This window comes from Coptis chinensis, chromosome 7 (genome assembly GCF_015680905.1).
Source record: "Coptis chinensis isolate HL-2020 chromosome 7, ASM1568090v1, whole genome shotgun sequence".
Taxonomy (NCBI): domain Eukaryota; kingdom Viridiplantae; phylum Streptophyta; class Magnoliopsida; order Ranunculales; family Ranunculaceae; genus Coptis; species Coptis chinensis.
In genome coordinates this window covers 89,466,371-89,493,680 of record NC_141462.1, presented here as the reverse complement: position 1 = coordinate 89,493,680, position 27,310 = coordinate 89,466,371, and the positions used below count along the sequence as shown (strand labels likewise).

Sequence of the window (27,310 nt, the reverse complement as noted above, 5' to 3'; positions counted from 1 at the left end):
TTGTGTTGCTTTGTTCATGCTAACAATATCTGATAGAGTGTGCCCGGATAGTGTGATTGGAAATAAAATGGAAGTTTTCGATTTTGTTTCAAGTCATAATTAATCAAGAGAAGTGATGAGAAAATCAATTGGGAGGATGTCACAGAGGGTGCATAGGAGGACCATGTGAAAATCTGACTTTTCCATGTGAACTCAATCTACATTAGTTAGTCTATTGAACCCTTCAAGTTGACATGGTAAATCTTCTCTTAGATTTCATTTTCATTTATCTTGGTTAGAACCTTCACCATGGAAGAAAACGCTATACTATCTCCTCTCTCAACCCAACCAGAAACCTCCCTAAAATCCTTGAAGAAAAGTCTTGTTTCTTTTGCTCCATTTAGATCTTCATCATTCAAAGAAGACACTTACGTTACTTCTAACTTAAAATGTTCTGAGACGTGTCTGAGGCTTTTACTATGCTGGAGAAGTGTTTAGCTTGGAGAAAAGAGTTTAGTGCTAAAAGTATAGTTGATGAAGAGTTGGGGTTTAAGGAACTTGAAGGGGTTGTAGCCTATATGCATAGCTATGATAAAGATGGACACCCTGTGTATTATAATGCATATGGTGTGTTTAAAGATAGAGAAATGCATGAAAGGATATTTGGGGATGATGAGAAGTTGAAGAAGTTTTTGAAATGGAGAGTTCAAGTGCTTGAAAGGGGTATCAAACTTTTGCATTTTAAGCCTGCCTGGTGGTGTTAATTCAATTATACAAGTAACTGACTTGAATGATATGCCAAAGAGAGAGTTAAGGGTAGCTTCAAATCAGATTCTATCTCTCTTTCCAGACAACTATCCTGAGCTGGTAGCTAGAAAGGTTTTTATCAATGTTCCATGGTACTTCAGTGTGTTATATGGGATTTTTAGTCTGTTTCTTACTCAAAGAACTAAGAGCAAGTTTGTAATAGTTAGAGAAGGGAATGTGGCAGAGACCCTTTACAAGTACATTAGGCCAGAGAATATTCCAGTGCAATACGGCGGTCTCAGTCGACCTGGTGATTCACAGGATGGTGTCCCAAAACCAGCATCTGAGTTCACTGTTAAAGGAGGAGAGAAGGTTAATCTAGAGATTGATGGAATTGAGGCTGGTGCGACCATAACATGGGAGTTAGTAGTGGACGGTTGGGAGTTAGACTATGCAGCTGAGTTTGTTCCGAATGCTGAGAAAAGCTACACCATTGCTATTCAGAAGGCAAAATGGATGGCTGCGTGGCAGAGACCCTTTACAAGTACATTAGGCCAGAGAATAATCCAGTGCAATACAGCGGTCTCAGTCGACCTGGTGATTCACAGGATGGTGTCCCAAAACCAGCATTTGAGTTCACTGTTAAAGGAGGAGAGAAGGTTAATCTAGAGATTGATGGAATTGAGGCTGGTGCGACCATAACATGGGAGTTAGTAGTGGGCGGTTGGGAGTTAGACTATGCAGCTGAGTTTGTTCCGAATGCCGAGAAAAGCTACACCATTGCTATTCAGAAGGCAAAATGGATGGCTGCGTGGCAAAGACCCTTTACAAGTACATTAGGCCAGAGAATATTCCAGTGCAATACAGCGGTCTCAGTCAACTTAGTGATTCACAGGATGGTGTCCCAAAACCAGCATCTGAGTTCACTGTTAAAGGAGGAGAGAAGGTTAATCTAGAGATTGATGGAATTGAGGCTGGTGCGACCATAACATGGGAGTTAGTAGTGGGCGGTTGGGAGTTAGACTATGCAGCTGAGTTTGTTCCGAATGCCGAGAAAAGCTACACCATTGCTATTCAGAAGGCAAAATGGATGGCTGCGTGGTAGAGACCCTTTACAAGTACATTAGGCCAGAGAATATTCCAGTGCAATACAGCGGTCTCAGTCAACCTAGTGATTCACAGGATGGTGTCCCAAAACCAGCATCTGAGTTCACTCTTAAAGGAGGATAGAAGGTTAATCTAGAGATTGATGGAATTGAGGTTGGTGCGACCATAACATGGGAGTTAGTAGTGGGCGGTTGGGAGTTAGACTATGCAGCTGAGTTTGTTCCGAATGCCGAGAAAAGCTACACCATTGCTATTCAGAAGGCAAAATGGATGGCTGCTTCAGAAGAGCCAGTGTACAAATCTTTCGCCACAAAAGAAGCTGGGAGAATGGTCCTAGCTATTGATAACACAAATTCTCGACAAAGGATGGTTGCTGCTTACCGATATATCGTCCGTCAGCCTACTGTATAATCTTTAAGAACAGTAACGCAAGGTACCCTCTATTCTCTTACCCTAGCCCGATATTGACCCGACCTTAACCACTAGTCTACACACCTAACACGCTGTTCACTACAAACACTACAATAAAATGAAAAAACACTGCGGCCTAAACTTGTATTCCTGTGCTAATTTTCACATCGATGAATCGTTCCTATTATTAACTTTTAGACTGGTGTATAAGTTTGCAAGTATTATGCTGTAAAGAGTAGATATGCAGTGAACATCTCAAATGAATTGGCAGTAGCAGATATATGCTACCAGCTTATGGTGACATATATTATACGTTCGCACCCACATTCATTTTTGGACAGTTCGATTAAACTTGGGATTCTTCAGTCATAATCACAACTTTAATTTATTTGCTTAAACGAACAGGACGAAGAACCTTGTGTTAGTATTGTTTATGATTTCAGTTGTTTGTATATTGCTTGCTCATGTTATTATGCTCTACAATGCAAAAGGTCTAATAGATAACATTTTCGTGTGCAGATAGATAAACGTACATCAAAAGAGGAGTGAAGAAATGGCGGTTTGGAATTGCAAGAGGCCTAAGATGAATCTATATGCTATTTTATGTCATTTTTTTTTTTTTGCTTTTTAGTGAAGATAGTTTTATTTGAAAGCTACTTGGGGGATGTTTAGAATTGTTTTTGTTAAGTTAATACTTTTATTATTAAGAAGAGTTTAGAAGAAAAAAAATATGCAACTCATTTGTTTATAACGGAGTAAATTGACCCAATTTTATTTATTGAAAATTTGTTGTTTATTACATATTATTTGTTTTTAGGTTTATTTGTTAAATGATAGTTGGGGTGGACAGGTGAAAAATAATTTTTACAAATGGGGCACAATTGGCACCGATATTAGTGATAAAAATAGTCTTCTGCGGCGCATGTAGTGTCAGAATATGAACACAACGAATAGACTTTTTTGGACTCTAGCGGCGATTAGAACGTCGCTTATGATGCCAATTTTTCAAATTCGTTTTAGCTTCGTCGACGATAGAAACATTGCTAAAAACACACAAAATTCAAATATTTTAAATCTTTAATGACGATAAAAACATCGCTTATATGAACAAAGTTTCAAATTACTGTTATCTCTAGGAACACTAAAAATGTTGCTAATACTACTTTTTTTTTAAAAAAATTTGGACTTATAGTGATGATTAAAACGTCACTAATAAAGTTAAAATTTTCAAAAAAAATTTACTTTTATCGACGATAAAAACGTCGCTAATAACGCTAAAATTTTCAAATTTTCTGAACTTTTATCGACGATAAAAACGTAGCTAGTAATCCTCATTACCGACGATGTTGAATATGTCACAAAAACCCCATCTTTTGCTACGTTATTGCATTTAGAATGCGGAAAAGAGTTAGCGACGTAATTAGGTAATTGGCGACACTAGGAATCGTCGGTGAATATATGATATTTGGCGACGTTAAAAAATCGTAGGCCCATATCATTGCCGACTATAGCATTAGCGACGCTGACACAACACTCCAAAAACCGTCGCAAAATGTAATTGGCGACGTTTTGGCAATTTTCAGCGACAGTTTTTTTTGTCGCCAATGACCCTGTTTCTTGTAGTGGCTCCAACGCTCGAGCAAACAAGCCGCCTCCATTTTTATTATTTTATTATCTTTGAACCCTATTCTCCAGAACAATACAAATATATACTTGGATTTGAAACCCAAGCCCAACACAGACTCGGGCCCAGAAACTAGGCCCACATATCTCAAATCCAAATCCAGCAAATTTTAAATAAATAATTAAATTAATTAATTAATAAGTAATTACATATTTTAAATACGGGTGTTACAATTGGGGATTAAGGATTCGTGAGTGACCGTCTCTTCAATGGAAAAGATCGAGTACGGTTCTTCTGAATCAGTTGGCACCGCAGTAGTAGGATCAAAAGAGTAATCGACTCTAATAATGCGTGGACATCCTTAATGTACGAGTCATCGTCAAACTCAGGATTATCAAAAGAAAGAAATTGGTGTACCTCGTCTTCGGGAAAAGAGTTTGTGAAATAATCGTGTGCCAGACTATCAACCAAGCTAATCTTACCCTCCATTATAGGATCGGGAAATCGTTTCATTAATTTGAACACGTTGAGTTCGACGGAAAGGTTCCCGAAAGACAATGTCATTGAACCGTCCCGACAATTTATGAGAGCATTAGCAGTTGCAAGAAATGGACATCCCAAGATGATAGGAATGGAATCACAGGCTACTTCGGTATCTAGAATGACAAAATTAACGGGGTAGTAAAAATCTTGGACCTTGACTATGACGTTTTCTACTATGCCCTTTGGGTACTTGATGAAGCGATCCGCCCGTGTTGTAGAGAGTCATATTGGTAGTTTTTAATTCATGAAGACCTAACTGCTTAAATAAATAGTAGGGAAGTAGGTTAACACTGGCTCCTAGGTCTAAAAGTGCGGTAGCGGTATACTTGTCCCCAACATGCATGGTACAGTTGGTCGACCTGGGTCTTTGTATTTAACCACACCATTGGTAGTAGTAATTGAGGGAAACTTCTCAGTGAGGAATGCTTGTTGAGGAACATTCGTACGTCGTTTGGTGGTGCACATGTCCTTCAAAAACTTGGCATGCTTGGGCAAATGCTTAAGCGCATCTAGAAAAGGTAAGTTTATGGTCAAATTTTTGAAGGTTTCACGAATCTCATCGAAATGTTCGTCACGTTTGTTCTTTGCCAAACGGGCAGGGAATGGAGCTTTTGGGCAAAATCGCGCATAAGGATCAGTGGCGTCTTTCCCTAGGGACGTGGGTGTAGATTTGGAAGGAACAACTTCGTCCGTTATAGGTTGCGGGGTAGGAGTTGGAAGGACGTCAGCCGTGGCTTCCGTCGATTCTTCGTCTGGCATACGTATGTTATTATCGATGGTTCGGCCAGAACGAAGAGTGGTAATGGCATTTACCTCACCCTGGCTTGGATTACTAGATCCTGGTGCATTGTTGAGTTCAAAGGCAGTGTTTGTAGGCTTAGGGTTTGGAACTGCTTGGCCAGGGAACACGCCCTTTTGACTTTTATCTTGTGCTAATAGCTGAAGATAGTGTTGGATAGATGTTAAGATTTGATTATGTTGATTCATGTAAATCAGAAAAGTTTCAGCTATTTTATCGGTAGCGGATTGTACCAGTGGAGTAGTAGGAACAAGTTCCCGATTATTATTTACATGTTGATTTTGGTAGCCATATCCTTGATTAGCGGGAACAAGGTTGTGGTTGTTTTGATACCCTATATTTGCGTTGTTGGGAAAATTATTTTGCCCTTGCTGAAATTGTGGAGGATTTCCTTGACGGTAGGAATTGTAGTTCACAGGTGGTCGTGCAGAACCATTGTTGACACTCGGAAGAACTTGTTGTTGGGCAGAGGGTGCCCAAGCCAAATTCGGATGTTGTCGCCAAGGTGCATTAGGGATGTTAAAAGCACAAGCCTCTTCAGAAGATTGGGGAGGGCACTCGTATACCAAAGGACAATAAGAATCGGCGTGCTCAGAACTTAAGCAAAGAAGACATGGGGAAATGTTGGCAGTCATGACCTGTTTAGGTTTCTGATCATTTACTTGAACCGAAAGAGCATCGACCTTTTTGTTTAGGGACTCGATTAGGGTTTTCAATTCCGGATCGGGTTTGACCTCGAACATAGATGTAACCTTGGTAGGAGTGTCTTTAGAAGATCTAGAAGAATCCGTGTTTCTCCAATGGGTGCTTCGTGAAGCCTGTTTCTCAAGGAAAATGAATGCTTCAGTAGCGCCTTTGTCCATGAAACAACCGCTGTTCATAATATCTAATGTTTCCTTTTGATGGTCAGAGAGACCATTAAAGAATGAACGGACTAATACAGTGGTGTCAAGTTGATGATGGGGACATTCGAGAATCAGATCAGTAAATCTGCTCCAGGCTTCCGAAAAGGATTCCTAGGGATGTTGGCGAAAGAATTGAATCTTCTGAAGCATTTCTGTAGTTTTCTTCTGAGTATAGAATTTTATCATGAATGCTTGTACGAGTTTGGCCCATGTGTCAATGGATTGCGGCGCTTGTCCGGCGAGCCAAACTGAAGCTTTATCAGCTAAGGTGAAGGGAAACAACCTAAGCAAGACTTGTTCGTTGGTAACGGTCGGATGGCGGAAAGTGGTGACCACTTGTTGCATCCAACGAAGATGATTGTACGGTTTTTCATGGTCTAAACCATGGTAAATAGGTAACAAACCGAAAATGTTTGGCGGAATGTGAAAATCACCTACAATTGCATCGAGTTTAATGCATGAAGCAAGTCCTTCCTATAAGGCAGTATAGAAATCTGAAAGGGGTTTCTCGACTGTGGGATTTTCCTGAGCCATAACTAAGGGAGATAATGGCAATGGAGATGTTTGACGAGGTTGGTTTACGGAGGAGGAACTATGTCTAGGAGATAGCATAAGCAGTTGTTTATTGTATTTCCGACGACGATATGTAAGTTCTAATTCCTTATGCTTACCAGACCGTAGTCTCATACAAATAAAATTTTTAATTCAAGGCTCATAAGGAACGAATTATGACTAGAGATTTTAGAATTAAGGGAGGAGGGAGGTGAAGCACGTCTTCCTGAGCTATTGCTTACTTGAGAAGGTAAGCTAGGACAACGTGTGAATATTCCAGTAGCCAGGTCACCTGATAGAATTGAGGGAGGTTGTTCGTGCTAGCACGTTCCTTAATTAGGCAACCTCAATTTTTCAAGTTCCTAGGCACTGATAGAATAGGATGATGATTTATGATGGTGTATTATGCGGGTGTTATTAAGATGATTAAGATGAAATTTTAATTACTAGGATTTTTTTTATTTTTTTATTTTTTATTTATTTTTAATTTTTAATTTTTAATTTTTATTTTACGTAATTAATGTATTATGGAGACGTGATTACAAAACATGCAATTAAAAACGATGGATATCAAAATAGAAACTAAACATACAATTAACACATGCTAGTTTTACACAGGAAGTCTACATATGAAAATCTATGTGAATAGAACTGTGTCATACGCATGCAATAATCTATAGCTATCGATACGTGCAACTTAAATGTGAGCTAGGGGAATGTCGAGAACGAACTCATACAAATGAATACCGCTTACGTGAATTGATGTAACATACACATACACAAATATTCTAAGCAGGTGGTTTGAAACTACACATACATCCAAATATATTCGAATCATATTAATCGTGTTAACGTGAAGATGTAATGACGAACCACATTTATATGTAAAGAGTTCTCATGCCAACACACAAACATGCAAGGTAAAACAGGTTATAGCAACAACCAAATAATATCCTCGACAAAGTTTGAGGAGTTTAAAAATTTGAAACCTGGCGTCCCGCAATTCCTCGTACACAATCGAACTAACTCCCGAGCTCGTGAACTTCCTGGATAAACTGGACTAGAGAGTCCAAAAGAGTACCGAAAAGGAAAGTGGCCTATACCTGAAAACCGGAGTGTTGATACTCCATGTTAGTCTCGCGCGCTACTAATATAGTCTCGTCCGAGACTCTTTTGTCAGTTCAATGCTTTAAGTTCCTACTGAATACTTAGACTGTGCTAATGAAAATAAACAAGACTTGGTTCACATATATCTGTTAGTAGAAAAAATTGGGGTAGTAAGGTATGTAATACGTTAGTATTGCAAAAGAAATGGAAATCAAAAAGATGAGGGGGTAGGGGAGGGGTTTTATGTTTCATGTATTCCAGTTATTACGTTAAATGTCTAGATTCCTTCGGCGTGCAGCGGCGCCATTTGATAAATGTGGAATTGTACGTTTATGGTTTTAGTTCTTTTACTTAAGTCCACAGTCTGAAGTCCAAAGTCCAAAGTCTGTATAGTCATTCGTTTAGTCAAGTTACCTTACTCACGTGGGTTTGGTAGGATAGGTCGAGTAAGGGATCGTCCAAACCTTAGGGCTCGGCAAGGTTCACAATTGGAATTACAACTTTTAGTGAGTAGGATTTTAGGTTTTTTTTTATTGGTTTAATTAATTTAGCGGAAATGTAAATAATGTAAATTACTAACGGTGATTTTCGATGTAAATAAACAAAGATAGAGAAACAGGGAGAGGGTTAATCATGCTCATGCAAGAATTATTTTTTAACAGTTTATATTACCACATCACTACAGCTCAAATTCGTCTCAAGTTCATAGACAAATCCAAGACAACGTCGAGTATTGATCCCTAGCGAAATGCCCACATCTCTGAGTCGCATCGCACTAGCATAAGAAGTTGAACTAATATTTCATCTCTGGAATATCATTTCAGCTCCTGGCTTGATTCTACATCAGCTGGACTAATTTGAGAGCTCTCTGACACCAGAGAGTCGCGCGCGAGACATTTTGGGTCTCTCGCGAGACTGTTCTGGAGCATCAGCATTCCAACTTTGTACAGTCTCAATCATTTTGGGACCGGATGTCTAATCTACATCTAATTCCTAAGTAGTGATTCTAGAGTATTAAAGAGTCAATCCGGATTTTCACACGAGCAGCATAACCCTCCCCCCTGAGGGGGGGGGGGGATTAGCTCATGGTCATTGGAAGAATAATTAAACTGGCTGTATACATTAAATAAATAAATGCGGGTAAATTAAAAACTGGAAAAGAAATAACTTTCATTAAGAAGAAAATGACTTACAATATTAATTTCTTTGAAATAAAAGGAAGGGAGAATTTAAGTCTTTGAAATAAAACTAAATTTTGCTAGCTAAGGAGGCTAAAACATGAAAATTTGAAGGAGAATATCGAAGACCCCCTCATATATATATAGGTTAAATGGCTTGTGAAGCTTTTAATTTGATTTTGTCCTTTTGTTGAATTGCAAGACTCAAAACTTTGAAATACAAAGTTTTGGTTTTACCTGGTTTAATTTTAGCTTTTGTCTTTTTCTCCATATCAAACCAAATTTTGTTTTTGGTTTTGTCTTGTAGCCCAATTCAATTTAAACTTTGAATTGGTACGTGTCTTCTCACATTGCAAGGTGGCACAAATTTGTGACCATCTCTTGCCACCTGCCTATGCTGACTCATCATGCCTTTTGGGCCCGCTGAGTGGGTCCACTTAGTGTGTCCAGTGGCGGCACTGATATTGGCATTTTTATAACTTTCTGTCTTTGCATAGAGTGGGTCGCCCTGGTCGCTCTGGAAGTTCACTAGCCAACGTCGACATCTAGATTTATCAGATGTGAGCTTCGGAAGTTTGCTGCTTCTTTATATGTGGACCCGTTCTGCACTGGTTTTATTCTTTTGAAAACTTCGGCTCTAGTCAGCCTTTGTTGGGTTTTACTGGGGTTGAGTGGGAAACTTCAAATATTCCAGTATTCCCGTACTTCGATACATGTTTTATCATTATATTCATGTTAACTGCGGAAACCTGCAAAAATATGAAATTATAATTATTACATGATTATTAAACACATAATTGATCAAAATGCTATATCTCTCGGGGTTTAATATTACAGTTTTAGATGCTTATCATGTGCGCAGCCATTGTTTAGGTGTACCGTATAACGTGCGCGATTTTCCATGAACCAAATGAGTTTAGATTGAATTATTTTCGTGAGTTATTGATTTTCTTTCTTTGTTATGGATTTGATAATAATTTTATTTATGTTTATGATAAAGTGAAAATACGATTAATACACACAAATATTAAATAGGGGACTTCTCCATTTAATACATAACCCGTACAAATATTTTGAGAATTATTTAACACACCATAGTAATTTACAAAATGACAAAAGGGAAAGAGAGATGTAGGTTACATAAATCTAGATATTCTGAAAGATGTTATGCATGATTAACAGTATCACAATGATACAATGATAAATACTGCTATCAATGCGACTTTGAATGCCCCATCACGTTGCTCCTTGTTTAATTTCTCAATCGGATCCATTGCGTTGAAGAAGATGAAAATATATGAATATTAAGTTATGGAGAGTAAGAGAATGGAATGAGTGAAGTAAGATGAGAAGTGATGGATTTTATAGTCGAAAATCTGACTATTTTTTTATATCTGACCATTTGATTTCTGACCGTTGGGCCTAGTGAATCAAAGTGATGGGGCCACTATTTAAATCAGTCCGTTGGGCCTAAAGAGTAGGCCCAATGCATAAAGGAACAAACTAATTATTTATATTAGGAAGACAATAATCTAATAACATAAATAATTTCTCATTTAATCCGTTTGGAGATACAAAATTATGAGAAATCATATGATATACCGTTTTACATTACTAGAAAAATGCACTACATAAGGGAAATAAATGACAGAGGCATTTTAGACTAAGAGAAACAAACTGCTACTGTGAGTCCTCAGGGTTAGCTGATGAAGAACCAGGGTTCCGATGACGACGAGTACTATGAACTCCTGATTAAACTGACTGGTCTTGTCTGTTGCCTAAGGACTGAATTATTCGGTCCTGAAATTACTGCTGATTAGCCAGCATCATGCGCTGAAAACGGCCCTAACGATTACGCATCTCCTGCTGAAATTCACTCATGGAAGTATGCATCTCTTCTTGGTGAAGAAACATGTTGTGCATACCAATGTTCATTAGTCTCAAGGCTTCCATGGAAGTGCTGATTCGGCATATGGCATTCTCATTAAAATAGTTGGGTGGTGAAGGAGGAGGAGGAGACACATTATCATGCTCAATATCATCTCTCGCTATAGGTTACCAATGATCCATGACACAAGTCTCGAAAAATGTGAAATTTTCGAAAGACCTTGTTTGAATTAATGGCCTAGAGGACTGGAACCCTAAATTAATCATAAGTTGAGTAACAAGTACAGCAAGAGGAGTTGACATGTTTGAAGCAATCGTAAGAACATGGCTCAGGAAATGGACCATACAGAATGTATCCTTCTTCTCCTGGAGGATCCACAGCAAATGCAAAAACGTCTTGTTGACGTCGGATGTCTTTGAAGTACCAATGATGTTATAGGCCAGCCATTGGGTGACGGCCAATTGGTTTTGTCTGAGGGAATGTTGGTACACGCATCTCGAGCCATCGTTGTATTCTCCCTCGAGAAGCGTTTCAAACATCAACTCTATTCGATTGCTCGAAAACAGCAGGGTTGGACTATCGGAGTTGATTAGAATATTCACAGTAGTCGATATCAACTCCAACGTGAGTTCACCTTCCATCTCATCCGCCGTGATCCAAAACTCATTCCCCCAAACACCTCCATTGTTATAGAACTTCAACACCAATTCTTCAGAGTAATGAGTCGGAATTCGATGCAAAAGGTATTCCCACTCCCTACTAGCAATTTCCTCATCGAAAAAGGGATGAAACATGCCGGAATTATAGAGATTTGTAAAATTTCTCTCAACTGTGATTCTACGATTTCCAGCAATATAGTGATCGAGATGAGGTTTTGAGAGTCTATATTGGTTGCGCAAAGTGAGGGGATGGTTCTGTTCAAACAGGTTTGGAATTGGTTAGGTTTATACCGCGTGCATGAGTAGATTTTAGACTAGTAGTACCGCGTTCACGAGGATGTGTGAGGGGAAGCAAGATCTGGATTTTGGGGAAGACGAAATGAGAGAGGCTGACGCATGGTTTGCCCGCGTGCTGGGTTTTGTGATCGGAACACGTGATTTGGGTCGGGTTCTAATTTTTGGCCCAAGCCCAAATGAATTTCAGAAATTCCCATTATGTCCCGAAATGTCACAAAATTTCAAACGCGGAATCTCGATTCGTTTCAACTCCAAATTAAACGAATGAGATGCCAAAATGATTAGCATTAAAAATGTCATCCAATGGAATATGGCAAAAGCACATTCAACCTTTTGTATTTTTATTTTTATTTTAGGGGGGGTGAGTCTTGTAAAAATAGAACGCAACCCTTTTTTATTTATTTATTGATTTATGTACAAATTTACAAGGGGAGATGAATGTGTCAACAACACCGGACTTCAAGAAGAAAACTATTACAAGAAAATCGGACAACCAATCATGTCGGCTCAGGGCAAACCCAATCCGCCCGGTGTGGCTTAACCTTTATGTTTTGGGGGCCTAGGGTTCATGATGGTACCATCCCTGACCAATGTGCAATGGTCTAATAATAATATTACCCTTAGTACACATGGTATAGCCTCAAACCGCCCCGAACTACCATCAAATAGAAAACTATTCTTTGGCCTGATGAAATCCATTGCTCGTGCGAACGAGGGACCATCCGATGTTGTACATCACGACTCTCTTTGTGCACAATGCTTAGTGCAAATGTGAAAAATAAAAGACACGAGTATATACATGTGAGTTTTTTAACATCAAATCCTCAAGACGAATGTGAGTCTTTTAACATCAGATCCTCAAAGACGAATGTAAGTCTTTTAACGTCAGATCCTCAAGACGAATCCAAACCTGTGGGAGCAACGGGTCGTCGACAAAGTTTATCTTGTTAAGCTAGTGTAGACAAAAATATACCTTATACCGACTCATATCAGATAATAGTTCAAGACCTGGACAGAAAGGTGTTTGACAATTCATACACCACCCCATCCTTCGCGCACGTCGCTTTCGAGCAAAAGTACTAAGACCATTACCTATTCGAAATGGGTGAGATTTACACTAAATGATGAGCTGGAGTTCACGAGAAAGAGAATAGAAAAGGGAAGAGAAGGAAGGATGGGAAATTTTTGGTACCCATTGTTTACCAGAAGGCACGTTTGCTCGATTATCAGAAAACATTTATACTCGGTTTGAAATAGAGTTTTTGTGGACTCAAGTTCCAGCGCTTGCAACCACACATTCTAGGAGATTTGAGAGAAGAAAATAGAAGAAGGGCCCGGCTACCATTATGGCGTACTTTTCCTGTTTTAATCACCTGGAAGGAAATACACCAATGAATCTTTTAGTCTTGGTAGACTGGATCTTTGAGAAGAGTCTTTTCGACATCGGGAGAGCACAACTCATGATAATGTTTGAGGCGTTGGCCATTTATTTGAAATTTGTTGTCATCGTTTAAATTTTTCAAAGATATAGCCTTATAAGGGGTGACAGCAGAGACAGTAAAAGGACCAAACCATCAAGTTTTTAATTTTCCTGGAAAAATGTGTAATCTCGAGTTGTATAACAAAACTTTTTGACCAATTTTAAATTTTTTTTTTAATATGTGCTTGTCATGCACTCTTTTCATGGTTGGCTTTATAGGATTTCGAGAGATCATAGGCATCACTCCGAATCTCCTCAAGCTCGTTTAACTGCAATTTTTGTTTCTCGCCTATCGCATTGGAATTATGATTGAGACTTTTGATGGCCCATAGAGCACGATGCTCAAGCTCAATCGGCAGATGACAAGGTTTTCTAAAAATGAGGTGGTAAGGGGACATGCCTATAGGTGTCTTAAAAGCCGTTCTATATGCCCACAAGGTATCAGATAATCGAAGAGACTAGTCTTTCCTAGATAGATTAACTGTTTTCTCTAAAATGGACTTAATTTCTCTATTTGACACTTCGACTTGTCCACTGGTCTGAGGATGATACGGAGTTGCCACTTTGTGAGTGACTCCATATTTCTTTACTAATGATTCAAAAAATTTATTACAAAAATATTTTCCCCCATCACTAATATTAGTTTTGGGAACACCAAATCGAGAGAAAATATGTTCCTTTACAAAAAAACGATAGTTTTGTGATCATTAGCACGGCATGCCATTGCCTTAATCTATTTTGACACGTAGTCAATAGCTACTAGTATGTAGAGAAAACCCTGAGAATTTGGAAAGGGACCCATGAAGTCGATGCCCCACACATCAAAATTTTCGATAATTAAAATTAGATTTAAGGGCATCATATTGCGCTGAGTAATGCATCCTAGCTGCTAGTAGTGGGTGCATGCTTTGTAATTCTCATGTGTATCTTTAAACAGTGTTAGCCAATAAAATCCACATTGTAGAACCTTGGTCGCAGTTTTCTTACCACTGAAATGACCACCACAAGATTGTTCATGGCAAAGGATAACAGGTCATTGTGTTCCTAGTCAAGAATGCAACGGCATATCAATTGGTCGGAACAATACTTGAAGAGGTAGGGATCATCCCAAAAATAAAATTTTAGTGTGGATAAAAACTTTTTCCGGTCCGTACAAGTCCAAAATGAAGGGACTTCCTTGGTAACTAGGTAGTTTACTATATCAACATACCAAGGAGATGAAAAAATGGAATACAAGTATTCATCTGGGAATGAATCACATATGGGTTGACATCATTATCGACATCATTGATGAGTCATGATAAATGGTCTGCAACCACATTCTCGCAACCTTTTTTATCTCTAATTTCTAGAGTAAACTCTTGCAATAGGAGTATCCAGCGGATCAACCTTTGTTTGGCATCTTTCTTTGCTAAGAGATAATAAAGAGCCGCATGGTCAGTGTATACTATTGTCGAAGAACCAACTAGGTAAGGACAAAACATATCCATGGCATAGACAACTGCGAGGAAATTCTTTTTAAATGGTGGTATAGTTACATTGCGCTTCATTAAGAGTTTTACTAGCGTAGTAAATGACAATTGGTTTGTTCTCTCGACGTTGCCCTAGGATAGCTCCAATAGCATAGTCACTCGCGTCACACATTAATTCAAAAGGTTTAGACCAATCAGGGGGTTGAATTATCGGAGCTGTAGTTAGGGCGGATTTTAAGGTCTCAAAAGCTTGTTTGCAATCGAAAGTGAAGTCAAATACGGCATCTTTAAGCAGGAGATTTGTTAAAGGTCGAGCAACCTTTGAGAAATCTTAAATAAATCTCCTATAGAATCCTGCGTGTCCTAGAAATGCACGTATGTCGCGAACTAATTTTGTTATAGGAAGTGAAGCAAATTTTTCATTCTTAGCTTTATCGACTTCGATTCCATCCTTTGAAATGATATGATAGAACTATTCCTTTTGTAACCATAAAATGGCATTTTTTTTAATTAAGAACGATATTTTTCTCTTCACAACGTATTAAAACCTTTTCAAGATTTGATAGACACCTATCAAAAGAATTACCATATATTGAGAAATTGTCCATGAACACTTCCATAAAGCGTTCAACCATATCACTGATAATATGAAGCATACAGTGTTGGAATATACCAGGTGCATTGCAAAGTCCAAAAGGCATTCGTTTATATGCAAATGTACCAAAAGGATAGGTGAACGTTGTTTTTTCTTGATCAGCAGGATCTATGATTATTTGAAGAATATCCTGAATAACCATCAAGAAAACAGTAATATACATGACCCGCTAACCGTTCAAGCCTCTGGTCTAAGAAGGGAAGTAGGAAATGATCTTTACGAGTGACCGCATTAAGTTTGCGATAGTCAATGTATATTCGCCACCTCACTGGAATACAAGCGGAGATGCATTCATCTTTATCATTTCGCACAACTGTAATGCCAGACTTCTTGGGAACAACGTGTACTGGACTCAGCCAAACACTATCCGAGATGGGGTAAATAATACCTACATCAAGTAACCTTAAAATTTCTTCCCTTACCACATCTTTCATGGTGGGGTTTAGACGACGTTGCGGTTCACGTGATGTCTTGGCATTTTCTTCAAGATGTATGTGATGGGTGCACACATTAGGGTCGATGCCTTTAATGTCATCGAGGGACCATCCAATAGCAGAACGGTATTTTTGAATGACCTTAATTAAATGTGATTCCTAATTGGCAGTCAATTGTGAGGATATGATAATTGAGTGACTACCATCTAGATCTAAATGTACGTATTTTAAATTCGAAGGAATAGGTTTTAAGTCAGGGGTGGGAGGAGCGGGTATTAAAGATTCTTGAGGAATGTCGTCTTCCATAGAGAAAACAGATTGATGCTCGTCCAAGTCACTTGATAGGACGGTAGTAGGGTCAATTAGTGGTATTGACTATAAGAACTCGTTTACATCCTGTGAATAAGCATCCACATCAAATTCAGAATCACCACATGAAAGGAATTAGTGTACTTCTTCCTTAGGAAAAGAGTTTGTGAAATATTCCTACACAAGGGTGTCAACCAGGTTAACCTCCCCATTAATGTCATTCTCTGGAATTTGTTTCATCAACTTGAACACATTAACCTTGACCGAAAGATTTCCGAAGGACATGGTCATAGAACTATCCCTACAGTTTATGAGGGCATTAGCAGTTGCTAGGAACGGACGCCCTAATATGATAGGATTGGAGTCACAGGCAACCTCTGTATCCAGAATGACAAAATCGATGGGATAGAAAAAGTCTTGGACTTTTACAAGTACGTTTTCCACAATGCCTTTTGGATACTTAATGGAACGATCGACTAATTATAAAGTCATCGTGGTAGGTTTAAGCTCATGAAGACCTAGTTGTTTGAATAAGTAATAAGGAAGTAAGTTCACACTCGCGCCTAGGTCTAGTAATGCAGTGGCTGTATATTTGTCACCTAATGTGCATAGAACTGTTGATCTACCAGGGTCCTTGTATTTGACTATACCATTGTATTCGGTGCTTGACTGAAACTGTTCGGTAAGGAATGCTTGTTGAGGAATATTTGTTCTCCTTTTTGTGGTGCACATATCTTTCATAAATTTTGCATGTTTTGACAATTGTTTTAGAGCATCGAGAAAGGGTAAGTTGATTGTCAAATTCTTAAAAGTTTCTCGAATTTTATCAAAATTTTCATCAGGTTTATTCTTTGCCAAACGGGCAGAAAATAGTGCCTTAGGGCGGAATTTGGCGTAAGGATCCGCTTGTTCGTTTCCCAATTTTTGAGTTGATGACTTTGATGAACTCGGTGTTTCCACTGTTGGTTCATTATCCGGAGCAGATTCATTGGAATCTTCATTTACTTTTGTTTGATCATCCGGCATACGGATTTGATTGTCAACGGTTTTGCCCGAATGAAGAGTAGTTATTACATTCACCTCACCTTAGTTTGGAGCATTTGTACTAGGTGCATTTGTGACTTCACAGGCAGTGTTCACTGGCTTAGGGTTTGGAACTGCTTGGCCGGGAAACACGCCTTTCTGACTCTTTTCTTGTGCTAATTGTTGAAGTGATTGTTGGATAGACGTTAGGATTTAGGATTGCTGGTTCATGTAAGTGAAGAAAGTCTCGTTCGTCCTATCGGTAGCGAGAGGCATAGGTTATGCAACAAGGACGAGTTCACGATTATTGCTTAGAAGTGGTTGATTATAGCCAGAATTTGGATTGGCTGGAACAAGGCTGCGGTTGTTTTGATAGTTAGTATTGGAATTACTTTGAAACGGATTTTGACTTTGTTGGTATTGCTGATTATTTCCTTGGCGGTATGGAATAAAATTGTTGATTGGTCGAACAAGTGGATTGACGAAACCTGGAGGAGCCATCTGTTGGTTATTTGGGCACCAAGAAAAATTCGGATGTTGTCTCCAAGGTGCATTAGGAATGTTGAATTCATTTGCCTCTTCCGTTAGTTGAGTATGGAGGGCATATAATAAGGGACAATAAGTATCGAGATGGTCTGGACTGAGACATAGAACACACGGGGAAGTGTTAACGTTCATAGCCTATTGTGGAAGTTGATCGTTTACTTGAATTGCAAGAGCATCTATTTTTTTAGTGAGGGATTCTATCAGCTTTTTCAATTCGGGATCGAGTTTTACCTGAAAAATAGTCGTAGCTTTTGTAACAATATCCTTAGATGACCTAGAAGAATCAGTGTTACCCCAATGTGTACCTCTTTTCACTTGTTTTTTGAGAAAAGTATATGCTTCAGTAGCTCCTTTGTCCATGAAGCAACCGCCGTTCATTATATCAAGAGTTTCTTTTTGATGATCAGAAAGTCTATTAAAGAATGAACGAACAAGGACAGCTTCACTACACCAAAAAAGGTTTTTACTAACAGCTATATCCGTTACTTATATTTTTACTAACGCTTATATCCGTTAGCTCTGGGGTGTTACAGTCACTTAGGCAAAATTTAGTAACGGATATAACTGTTACTTAAATTAATCTTAGTAACGCTTATATCCGTTACTATAATTCTTTGTAACGGATAGCCAACTGTTGATCGGCAGTTTAATCTATTCATTTCTAACGGATATAAGTGTTAGTAACGTTTTGGCGCTGCTTTAGTTACTTTTCTGGCGGGAAATCAATTTTCATATGTCACAGATATATCCGTTAGTAATAGATGTGCCACTTGCTATTAATATCGATATGTGTAACGGATACATCCGTTAGTAATAAATGTGCCACTTGCTATTGATATCGATGTGTGTAACGGATATATCCGTTACTAAATTTTTGTCAGTTAAAAATATATATATATTTATTTTTTTCCTGGGTCAAAATGTCAAAAAAAGTTCACCCTGCACATATGAATATTCCATCTTATAGAGATATCACATTCCACAAACTTAATCAACATATAATAACAAAAAACAAAACCACTAATCAATTAAACATTATTATAAAAATATAGACACTAGTCCAAATCCCAATTTACAAATCAAACTTATATAGAAATGACTTCACCTAACCTAATCTTGGGATGTCTAATATGCTGTCATAGAATATCCCATTGTATTGGTCGTCACTGGTCGCCTGTTATTGCTCTCTCGAGTGTTCCCCCATCAGTTTTAGGGGTGCACATCTGCAATTCCCATAACTTCTCCCACGATATCACCACTTATTTGACAAAGCCTGGCAAGAATTGAAATATCTGAGAAACATTGACACAGGTGTGTGTTGGTTTCTGACATGGCAACCTATATGAAGTAAGACATAGTTAGGTAAAAAAATATTTCAATCCTCTAGTTACACAAATATTTCTTGGGGTTAAAACCTTATAAAGCGCCTCCTTACAAGGAAATCAATGCTAGGGGCATCTCATGGAATTGTGACTATATGTTAACAGAGAGTGTTCTTAGTCTATCAGGGTAACCACAATTAGAAATTTTATGCGTCAATGTGTTTGTGTCCACACGGATATGCGGATACTTATCTTATTGGGCACATATTAGCATTTGTTTCGGAGACACAACACAAACCTTTCCCTACTAGAAAGATTTTTTTTTTCTGCAAGAGTCAATTCATTACTGAGGCTTTCAAAATATGAAGTGTCCATGTCACATAGCTTAATGTGCTACTAAAGTACCAAAGAGAAAGGCCAAACCACCAAGGCAATGCCTTGCAATTTATCCTCTTTGCAGCCTAATACTTGTTCGGCAAAGACAATATTATTTCCTTAAATTCTAACATAAGCATAAGAAGTTTGTAACATCAATTGTTCGAACGAATCATTTAGCACAATAAACCACATCCCTAGTTGCTCAAAAACAGACATAAGTTTTCAAAGTTGGTACAAAGTTACCTGAGTACTACTGGAGACTGGGCGCAAAATGGCACCTGCCCCAGCAACCCTTGCTCTTGCGCTAACTATAGAGGGTAGACGTGATCCTAAAGCAGATGCAGATCGATAAACAACATTCAAAATTCTAGTATGCTCGACTTGATCCCGTAGATCACTTAACCAATTAAGATGATGCAGTGACCTGCAAGAAATTTAAGGATTCTGATGTTAGCTAGCATGGTATGATAAAAGACAATCACAAAAACCACTCGCCATAAGCAGAACGGGAGAATCATGGAAAGTCATTCTTCCCTTACCCAAAATCTCTTTAGAAAAGCAGCCATATCCAAATATACTTTCCATAAAAATAGAAAGAAACTTCACAAAGTGAATAATGAGTCCATGCTCCCACAACATTTAACAAGCCCAAAATGATGTCTAGGACCCTTATATAAGCACCTGAAATGATGACATTAATAAAAAAAATTCCAGCCACCAGTATATCTAACAAAATGTAACCATCTAGTATGCTACTATAAAGGATCCAGTAGAGTACATGAGAAGTTTTGCGGTCATGTGAAGATGAAAATTGGATGTCTCATCTTTTAGAATTGATGAATCACTTTCTTCCCCCTTATCGAATTTGATATTACCAAGATGATGAATCACCGCGACAACTTTGAATATTGAATCCTGGAAAATAGAAGAATGAGGACGTGGTTCTTATCAATGCAAGTTGTAAAGAAATTAAAAATATCCAGTTTGTGCACCTGTTCTGCTTCAGTAATTCCTGTTATATCCATAGCTCTGCGAGTGGCAAGGTATTCATGAGCATCGCTTACACCAACTAGTTCATAGCAATTTAACTGGTTAAGATAACGAAATGATTGGGGATTTCCCAACTTATACTTCTCAATTTCCTGTTAAGTTTTAAAACAATAGGCGCATCGGCTATATTAGCACTGTATCCAGTCTAATAATGAAGGAACTTTCCCAAGGACAGAGGATCAAGTTCATAAGAAAATACCTGTGATGATACTGCACATAGAAGGTAGAAACAATGGTAGTTGCGCTCAGGATCGGAAATTTGACAAACACGAGATCTTTCAAGAAGATAATTTCTAATAGTAGCTCATGAAGCTACTATTAGATATTATGTCATATGGTATCTGGAATCTACCAACACTCATATTTTAAGGCTATATTTCTTTCAACAGACATAAAATAATATCAGAAAAGGTCACCATGCGGCAGAGGACTAGTCGTACAGCAGCTGAATTCTTCTCCCCATGGGTACTGGGAAAGGAGCCTAGCTGCCTCATTAGGGTTCACACAGAATCGTTGGATGCTTGGGTACACCTACCTCCCTTAGCACTAATGCTGTCTAGGCTGATATGGGAGTTGCTACCTCATGCATACTCATAGAAAAAGCCCTCACGACCTCGCCGGTGTGATATTGACTGATCCAAGGAGCGGGTACTAATTAGGCAAGGTGATCGATCTTTAAGCTAGGTGAGAATCATAACTTCAATTATACCCGGGGTTTTTGTCTTCAATATTGTATATAGAAAGAGGAATTAGAGGCGTAAGGAGACACGATGGTAGCGAGCATCAGTGAGGAAGGAGACTATCCATCGTACTCTCGACGAGGACCTATACGCTGTTTCAAAAGCCTTTCACCGATCAATGGGGTTTCCGCCACTACCAATTCCCTTTCAAAGCTCGAGAGCGTTCTGTACTTTTAAGACTTATTACTTAGAAACTGAAAAAGATGGTATAATTATTAAAAGGCCGGTTCTCATCAACTGAGAGCTCCACTCTATTATAGGTTTATTCAAAGTATCAATCTGGAGGATCTTTACCCTTTTTTTTCTTCTTTTTTCTTCTCTTATGATTCTTTTTCTTGCTTTTCTTATTCGATGATTACGTGGCTGAACTGCCAGATCGAACGGGCAAAAACTCATATGTAAAGGTGGATGTCTTCTATAGACTAGACTCGAGAAAGGTGCTATATGCATCTGCCCCGGAAAGAAAATATGCCTATGGCTGGAAGGCTTGCGCACATCCTCTTGATCTAAGAGATTTGTTCAAGGAGGTCAGCTCGTGTGGACCCTGACCACGCGTTAGAACGAACAACGTATCTTACTAAACCAACGACTAACGGACCATTCTTTAGAGAGGAAAGCGAGGCATTTCGGGTGAGCTTGCAAAAGAAGGGCTATAGATGTAGTTGAAAAGCTTCCAGCAAAGCAAGGAGTGTTTTCGAAGTCTTCCGGCAAGGCGGCAAAAGGATAGTCACCGGGGCATGGCACGCTTGTTATAGTAGAGTGAGCGTTAGTAAGGCCGAGGGCAATACAAGGACAAGACGAATAAGCCGAGACGGGCTACTGTTTGAATACAATAATTGTGCGGGGTTAAACGATGATTTGCATTTCTCAGCCTAGTTGATTGCATATTAGGGTTACAAGCCCCTACCGTTGACGAGCCTAGTGGGAGATCACTACAAGACTAGGCAAAGCATTAATTAACGACCTTTCGCCACCAATACTTTTCGAAAGTTGAGCCGTGTTCTACTTGGATCATTGACACCGCATTCATACACCCGCGAAGTTCCGCCCTCAAATTTAGCTCATCAGTAGTCTCCCCGGGCGGAGATTAGCCCCACCATCTTCAGCCGCAGGTTGGTTCCACGGCATTCATTGTCAATTGATTCGTGCACTCCCGCACCATACCTTTCTTCCCCGAGCTAGAGCCCTCCAAGGGTTGCCGTTTGGTCCGGCAGGGGACTCCATGGGTTCGGGTACCCCCGAGATGTTGGCTAATAAGCGGCGGGCAAGTAAAGTGTTGGGTTGTACTCCTCCCTACGCCCCGCTGCTTGGTTCCATCTCATTAGGCGGCTGATTGCCATTGCTTAATCAAAGTCATGATAAACAAGCCTATCCGATACAGGGATAAAACGAGGAGGCATTGTAGGCTCGTTAAACGCAACAACACCGGTACTTGATTCGCATAGAAGCTATGGATCTACTGTGCGGTATGGATCACAGGCTAAGGCTGGCTTAGATGGGCTTGACTTAGACGGCTTAATAGATGGCTTAATCTGCATAATCTACTGAATCCACTTAAGCTCGGTTCACTAAGTCAACCGCCTATACCCCTGCTCCAATCCCTCGCCCGGTATGGATCTTGAACCTTCTAAATGAAATGGCCTTCAATCTGCTCTCAGACGGGAGACTTGCCGCGTGGTTGCTAAATCAAGCACAAAGTCATCGGTTATTTTATGGCCAAATTTAGCCACAAAAAATGAGAAATAACATTGTTTTTCTAGCAATTCCCCTGCTGCCTACAGATATTGACATTTATCCTTGTTTGCAGTTATGGGATGAACGCCTAATAATTTTCAAAATAACTTGTAAAGTAATTACAACACATAAATTGTATATAAAAATTCCCGACGATATCAATCTCAAACATACCTGCTTCTTAAGGTCATTTACACCATCAATATGGGAAAGAGCATCAACTGCTGCCAACAATGAAATCATTCCCTGAACATTGTTTGAAATAGCTATTCAATTTTTAACAATATATTCAACACACAGGAAAATTATCTCTGAATTTGCTATAAAGACTATAGGAATTGCAATAGAAGGCTTTCAACATACAGATAAAGGAGAATCTGCACCAGGACTTTTGTCACGGAAAAAAGACGCGGAATCCATGGACGCCACTACTAATAAGATAGGCTTGGGCTATCCTGATGTAATACTTATTGGCGGGAGTGAAGACAAGACACTGCCCTTCGGATGTCGTAAACAGGCAACCAAGGTTATAAGTCAAAAACAATGGAATGGTCCTTCAACAAACAAGTACTTCATAGCATGTAATATTACGCATTTATATAAAGCTTCCACCTAAAGTTATCAATATAAGAGTAAACATTTTACCTGCATCACAAGATCGAACTCATTCACGTCTACACCTCCCTATTTCTCATGCACTTCATGACTTACAGCTGGATTCCATATATAATCAACGTTCTTGTAAGGTGCAAATTTGACTTGTGCAAATTTTTCAACAAAGTAAAATCCTATGAAGAGAAAGTTTGAAAACTATTAACCTGTTTTCTTTAAACTTGTTTCGCCTTTGACAATTTTTTTCATGAACAAAGGCCGAACCAAATCAGCCCCGGCCCAAACTTCTCCGCTGTTGTTGGATATCACATCCGTGATCTGTACCTTCAAAACCAACAATGGGGAAAAATTGAGGACTTACTTTTTCTTATGAGCTAAATGATGTTAATCTTTCTTCATGGTTCTTAACAAAAGAAATATGCTCCTTTTTAGCTACTACACAATACATACTATATATCCATAGGTGATGAAAAGGACTTTCATAACTTAAGTTTGTAACCTGCTCATCATTTGTACGCTTACTTGAAAGCCATCCTCTCCAAGAACCCCGACCGCTCCCTCTTTTCAAGATATGGCGTGATGGCTCACCGGAGCGTCTTTGAATCTTTGTGAGTTGGCTAAAGGCCTAGCTGAATCCATTTGATCTAACTCTGAAAATCTACTTCAAAGAATGCAACTGCATAGCTGATTTAGCATGGGTATATTCTTTGTCCCACTTGAAGCTCGGCAAATGATCTTCGATTCTCGCGACATCATCGATTTATCATATCTCAAAGAAGATCCCAAATAGAATCTTTCCCTGTTTCCACGGAAGAATTTATATCAAGTATCATTCACGAAAACCTAAAAAAAAGATGCTAAATGGACTTGACAATGTGCATAGCTCTTGTGCTGGAACCGTGGATCGAAGGAAAGCAATTTCAAATTCCCTTGTTTCCGCCTCTCCAAGGATACCGAGGAGCCCTTCATTTAGAAGATAGGTTGGTTGATTGGTGAACTGAAAGGTCCCTCCAAGAAAACACCGCACTGCTTTCAACAAAGATAACATTATATATTTGCATTTGGTGTATTTTCCAGAGAAAGACCATACATGGTCCCCAAATCACCAAACCGTATCCATCATGTCAAGTGCTCTTTGAGTAAAACGGAACACCATTTCAGAGGATTCCATTAGTAAATAATAAAATTTGTCGAAAAATAATATCTATAGACCTTCACTCACTAAAATGATGCTAAAGTTGCCAAAGGTTCTTTTGACTTCTTCACTTGTCCATTAAGGTGGTCGAGATTTATAATCCGGCATCCGCCAGATCCACCAAAAGACTGCAAATTGAAAGGGAAAGAAGGATCCGATACAATTGCAACAAAACACATCATTAGGAAGATCGGTTTCATTGGAAATACAACAATAATATAAATATGATGAATGTTTGGTGTGAAGCAATAGTATAACTTCCATATCCCAAAGGTGCATTCCGGGTATTTTATTACCTGGGGCCAACTCAAAACTCTCACCAAAACCAACTCAAGGCATTTAGACATTTAGTAGTGCTAACTTTATAACTAAGATATACTTGACCTCATCAGAACTACTATGACATCGCGAAAAATATCTTGGACAGCCTCATAGGTGTCAAGAGTTTCTAAGCACAAAGTTTTTATCTCAGAAGTTGCTCGACTTATTATTTTTCTTAATAAAAAATTACACCTCCAACTTCCTACCATGCAATATTTAAATAATATCTTGTCTGAGAGATTACCGTAAATTGTGCCTTGCCAATAGTAAGACTTCTCCAATTATCTTCCTCATATGGGTCTGCTCCAGAAATAACAAGGTTGGGTCGAAACCTCATGGGATTAACATGAATTGGCTCATCATGGAAACCATTTTGTTCATCTTCAGCAAATAAAACGTATGAACACATTAACGTAAAGAAACAAAAATTTTAAGAGAATAGAAGCAACAAAACCACAAGATGATATAACCAGTGGATTATGTTTGTTAAAATTCTGAAGTGATGCATGGTGGTCATCATTATCAAAAAAATAAGGAAATAGAAAATGTTTCCATGTCCTTTTCCAGGGGCAGGACCCAAGAGTAAGTTTGTAAGTTCATGTGTGTCGTTCTGAACTGGAATTCAATAATAATAAAAAAAATATATATTAATAAAAAAAAATGTAGTGTTACTTCCCCAGTATATGTAATATAAGGGTCTAGAAAAGTCTTCCTTTTCCATTATAATTGATTAATAGTAATAGAAAGTAGGGAAATTGTAACCAACGTAAAAAGGATGCAACTACTAAACATACTTGAGATTAACCTTGTGTTCAAGTCCGAGATGCTCTCCTCGGATATTAGTAAGAACTGAGCTTCATTGACAAAATTCAATTGGCTCTTGACATCTCTGCACATGCCAACACTGCCATTTTTGTCAATAAAACAAGGAGACCATCAATAAAACAAGACACTGGAGTTGCAGATGCTCTGGAAATCATCAGTCACTATGCGCATTATTTGCAGCAAAGCCAGAACTATATAAATCTTAATCTCTACAACTATTTTTTCATCACCAAGAATGAAATAACGATGATGAGAGAATGCCCTCTCAGATAGCCCGATCACGACCCTCAATTAAAAAACAGATCCTAATGAAGTCCTGCTCGCGGTATGTGGCAAGCGGAGCATTATGTGTTTACAGAGACAAATCCTATAATCACTGGAAATTGGGACTACATCCATAAGTTATACAAACAACCAAGAGTAGAGAGAGAGAGAGTCAGCAAAAAACTAACCTTTTTAAATCAAGAATCTATGAAGAGATTGACTTGGTTCGTCGAGAATGAGAAATCGTAGAAGATGCGAATAGAAACTAGGGTTCTTCAGAGAGAGAGAGAGAGTGGTTTTTTTTGTTTCCCCGTGACGTAAAAAAGAGGCTAGATTATAATTCCTTTTCTAATTGTTAGCGAAAAAATAAGAAAAAGAAGGGGAAATGTGACCCGTTACCAAATTTGCCCTTGCCAGGATTTTTTTATTTTATTTTTCAATTTATTATGCATATTTGTTTCCTTTTTCTAAACGGATATAAATGTTAGCATATCCCAAAATAACCGTAAAAAACATTATTAAATATTAATTCAAGATTTTAAGTAACACTTGTTGTAGTAAGTAACGGATATAACTGTTACTGCATCAGTAACAGTTATATCCGTTACCTATTGAAAATTTGCACTGTTACAAAATGGCTATTATGGTGTAGTGCTTTGTCTAGCTGGTGATGAGGACATTCTAAAAGAAGATCGGTAAATCGACTCCATGCTTCCGTAAAGGATTCATGAAGATTTTGACGAAAGAATTGAATTTTCTGAAGCATTTCAATAGTTTTCTTTTGAGTATAAAATTGTAGCATGAAAGCTTGAACAATTTTATTCCATGTGTCTATGGATTGTGGTTGTTGTCCTTCTAGCCAAATTGACGCTTTATCCGCTAAAGTGAATGGAAACAACTAAAGCAAGAGTTGTTCCTTAGAGACGACTAGATGGTGAAATGTTATGGCTACTTGCTAAAGCCTACGAAGGTAATTGTACGGTTTTTCATGATCCGACCCATGATACACAGGTAACAAACTAAAAACGTTGGGTGGAATTCGAAAATCTCCGACAATATCCTCGAGTTTGATGCTGGAAGAAGGTCCTTCCTGTAATGTTGTGTAGAAGTCCAAAAGGGGCTTCTCAACTAGTGGATTTTTGTCGGCTATAACG

At 38.6% G+C, this 27,310-nt stretch overlaps 2 protein-coding genes across 2 annotated transcripts; one reads left to right on the top strand and one right to left on the bottom strand.

The window, feature by feature from the left end:
- The first annotated feature begins 265 nt into the window (after positions 1–265).
- On the top strand, positions 266–2,249 carry LOC147489808 (patellin-6-like). Its single transcript, XM_086571582.1, is given in 3 exon segments — positions 266–728; positions 730–1,233; positions 2,092–2,249. Coding segments are annotated over 3 exon segments (927 nt in total). The 5' UTR covers positions 266–458; the 3' UTR covers positions 2,245–2,249.
- A 16,487-nt stretch (positions 2,250–18,736) lies between these two features.
- LOC147489807 (uncharacterized) lies at positions 18,737–23,746 on the bottom strand. The gene is made up of 7 exons (XM_086573459.1): positions 23,585–23,746; positions 23,303–23,437; positions 23,114–23,185; positions 20,408–20,557; positions 20,194–20,330; positions 19,659–19,839; positions 18,737–19,053 (listed from the first exon to the last, which is right to left on the bottom strand). The coding sequence occupies exons 2-7, from the start codon at positions 23,357–23,359 to the stop codon at positions 18,925–18,927; spliced, it is 726 nt and encodes a 241-aa protein (XP_086429585.1). The 5' UTR covers positions 23,360–23,437; positions 23,585–23,746; the 3' UTR covers positions 18,737–18,924.
- Between the last annotated feature and the right edge of the window lie 3,564 nt (positions 23,747–27,310).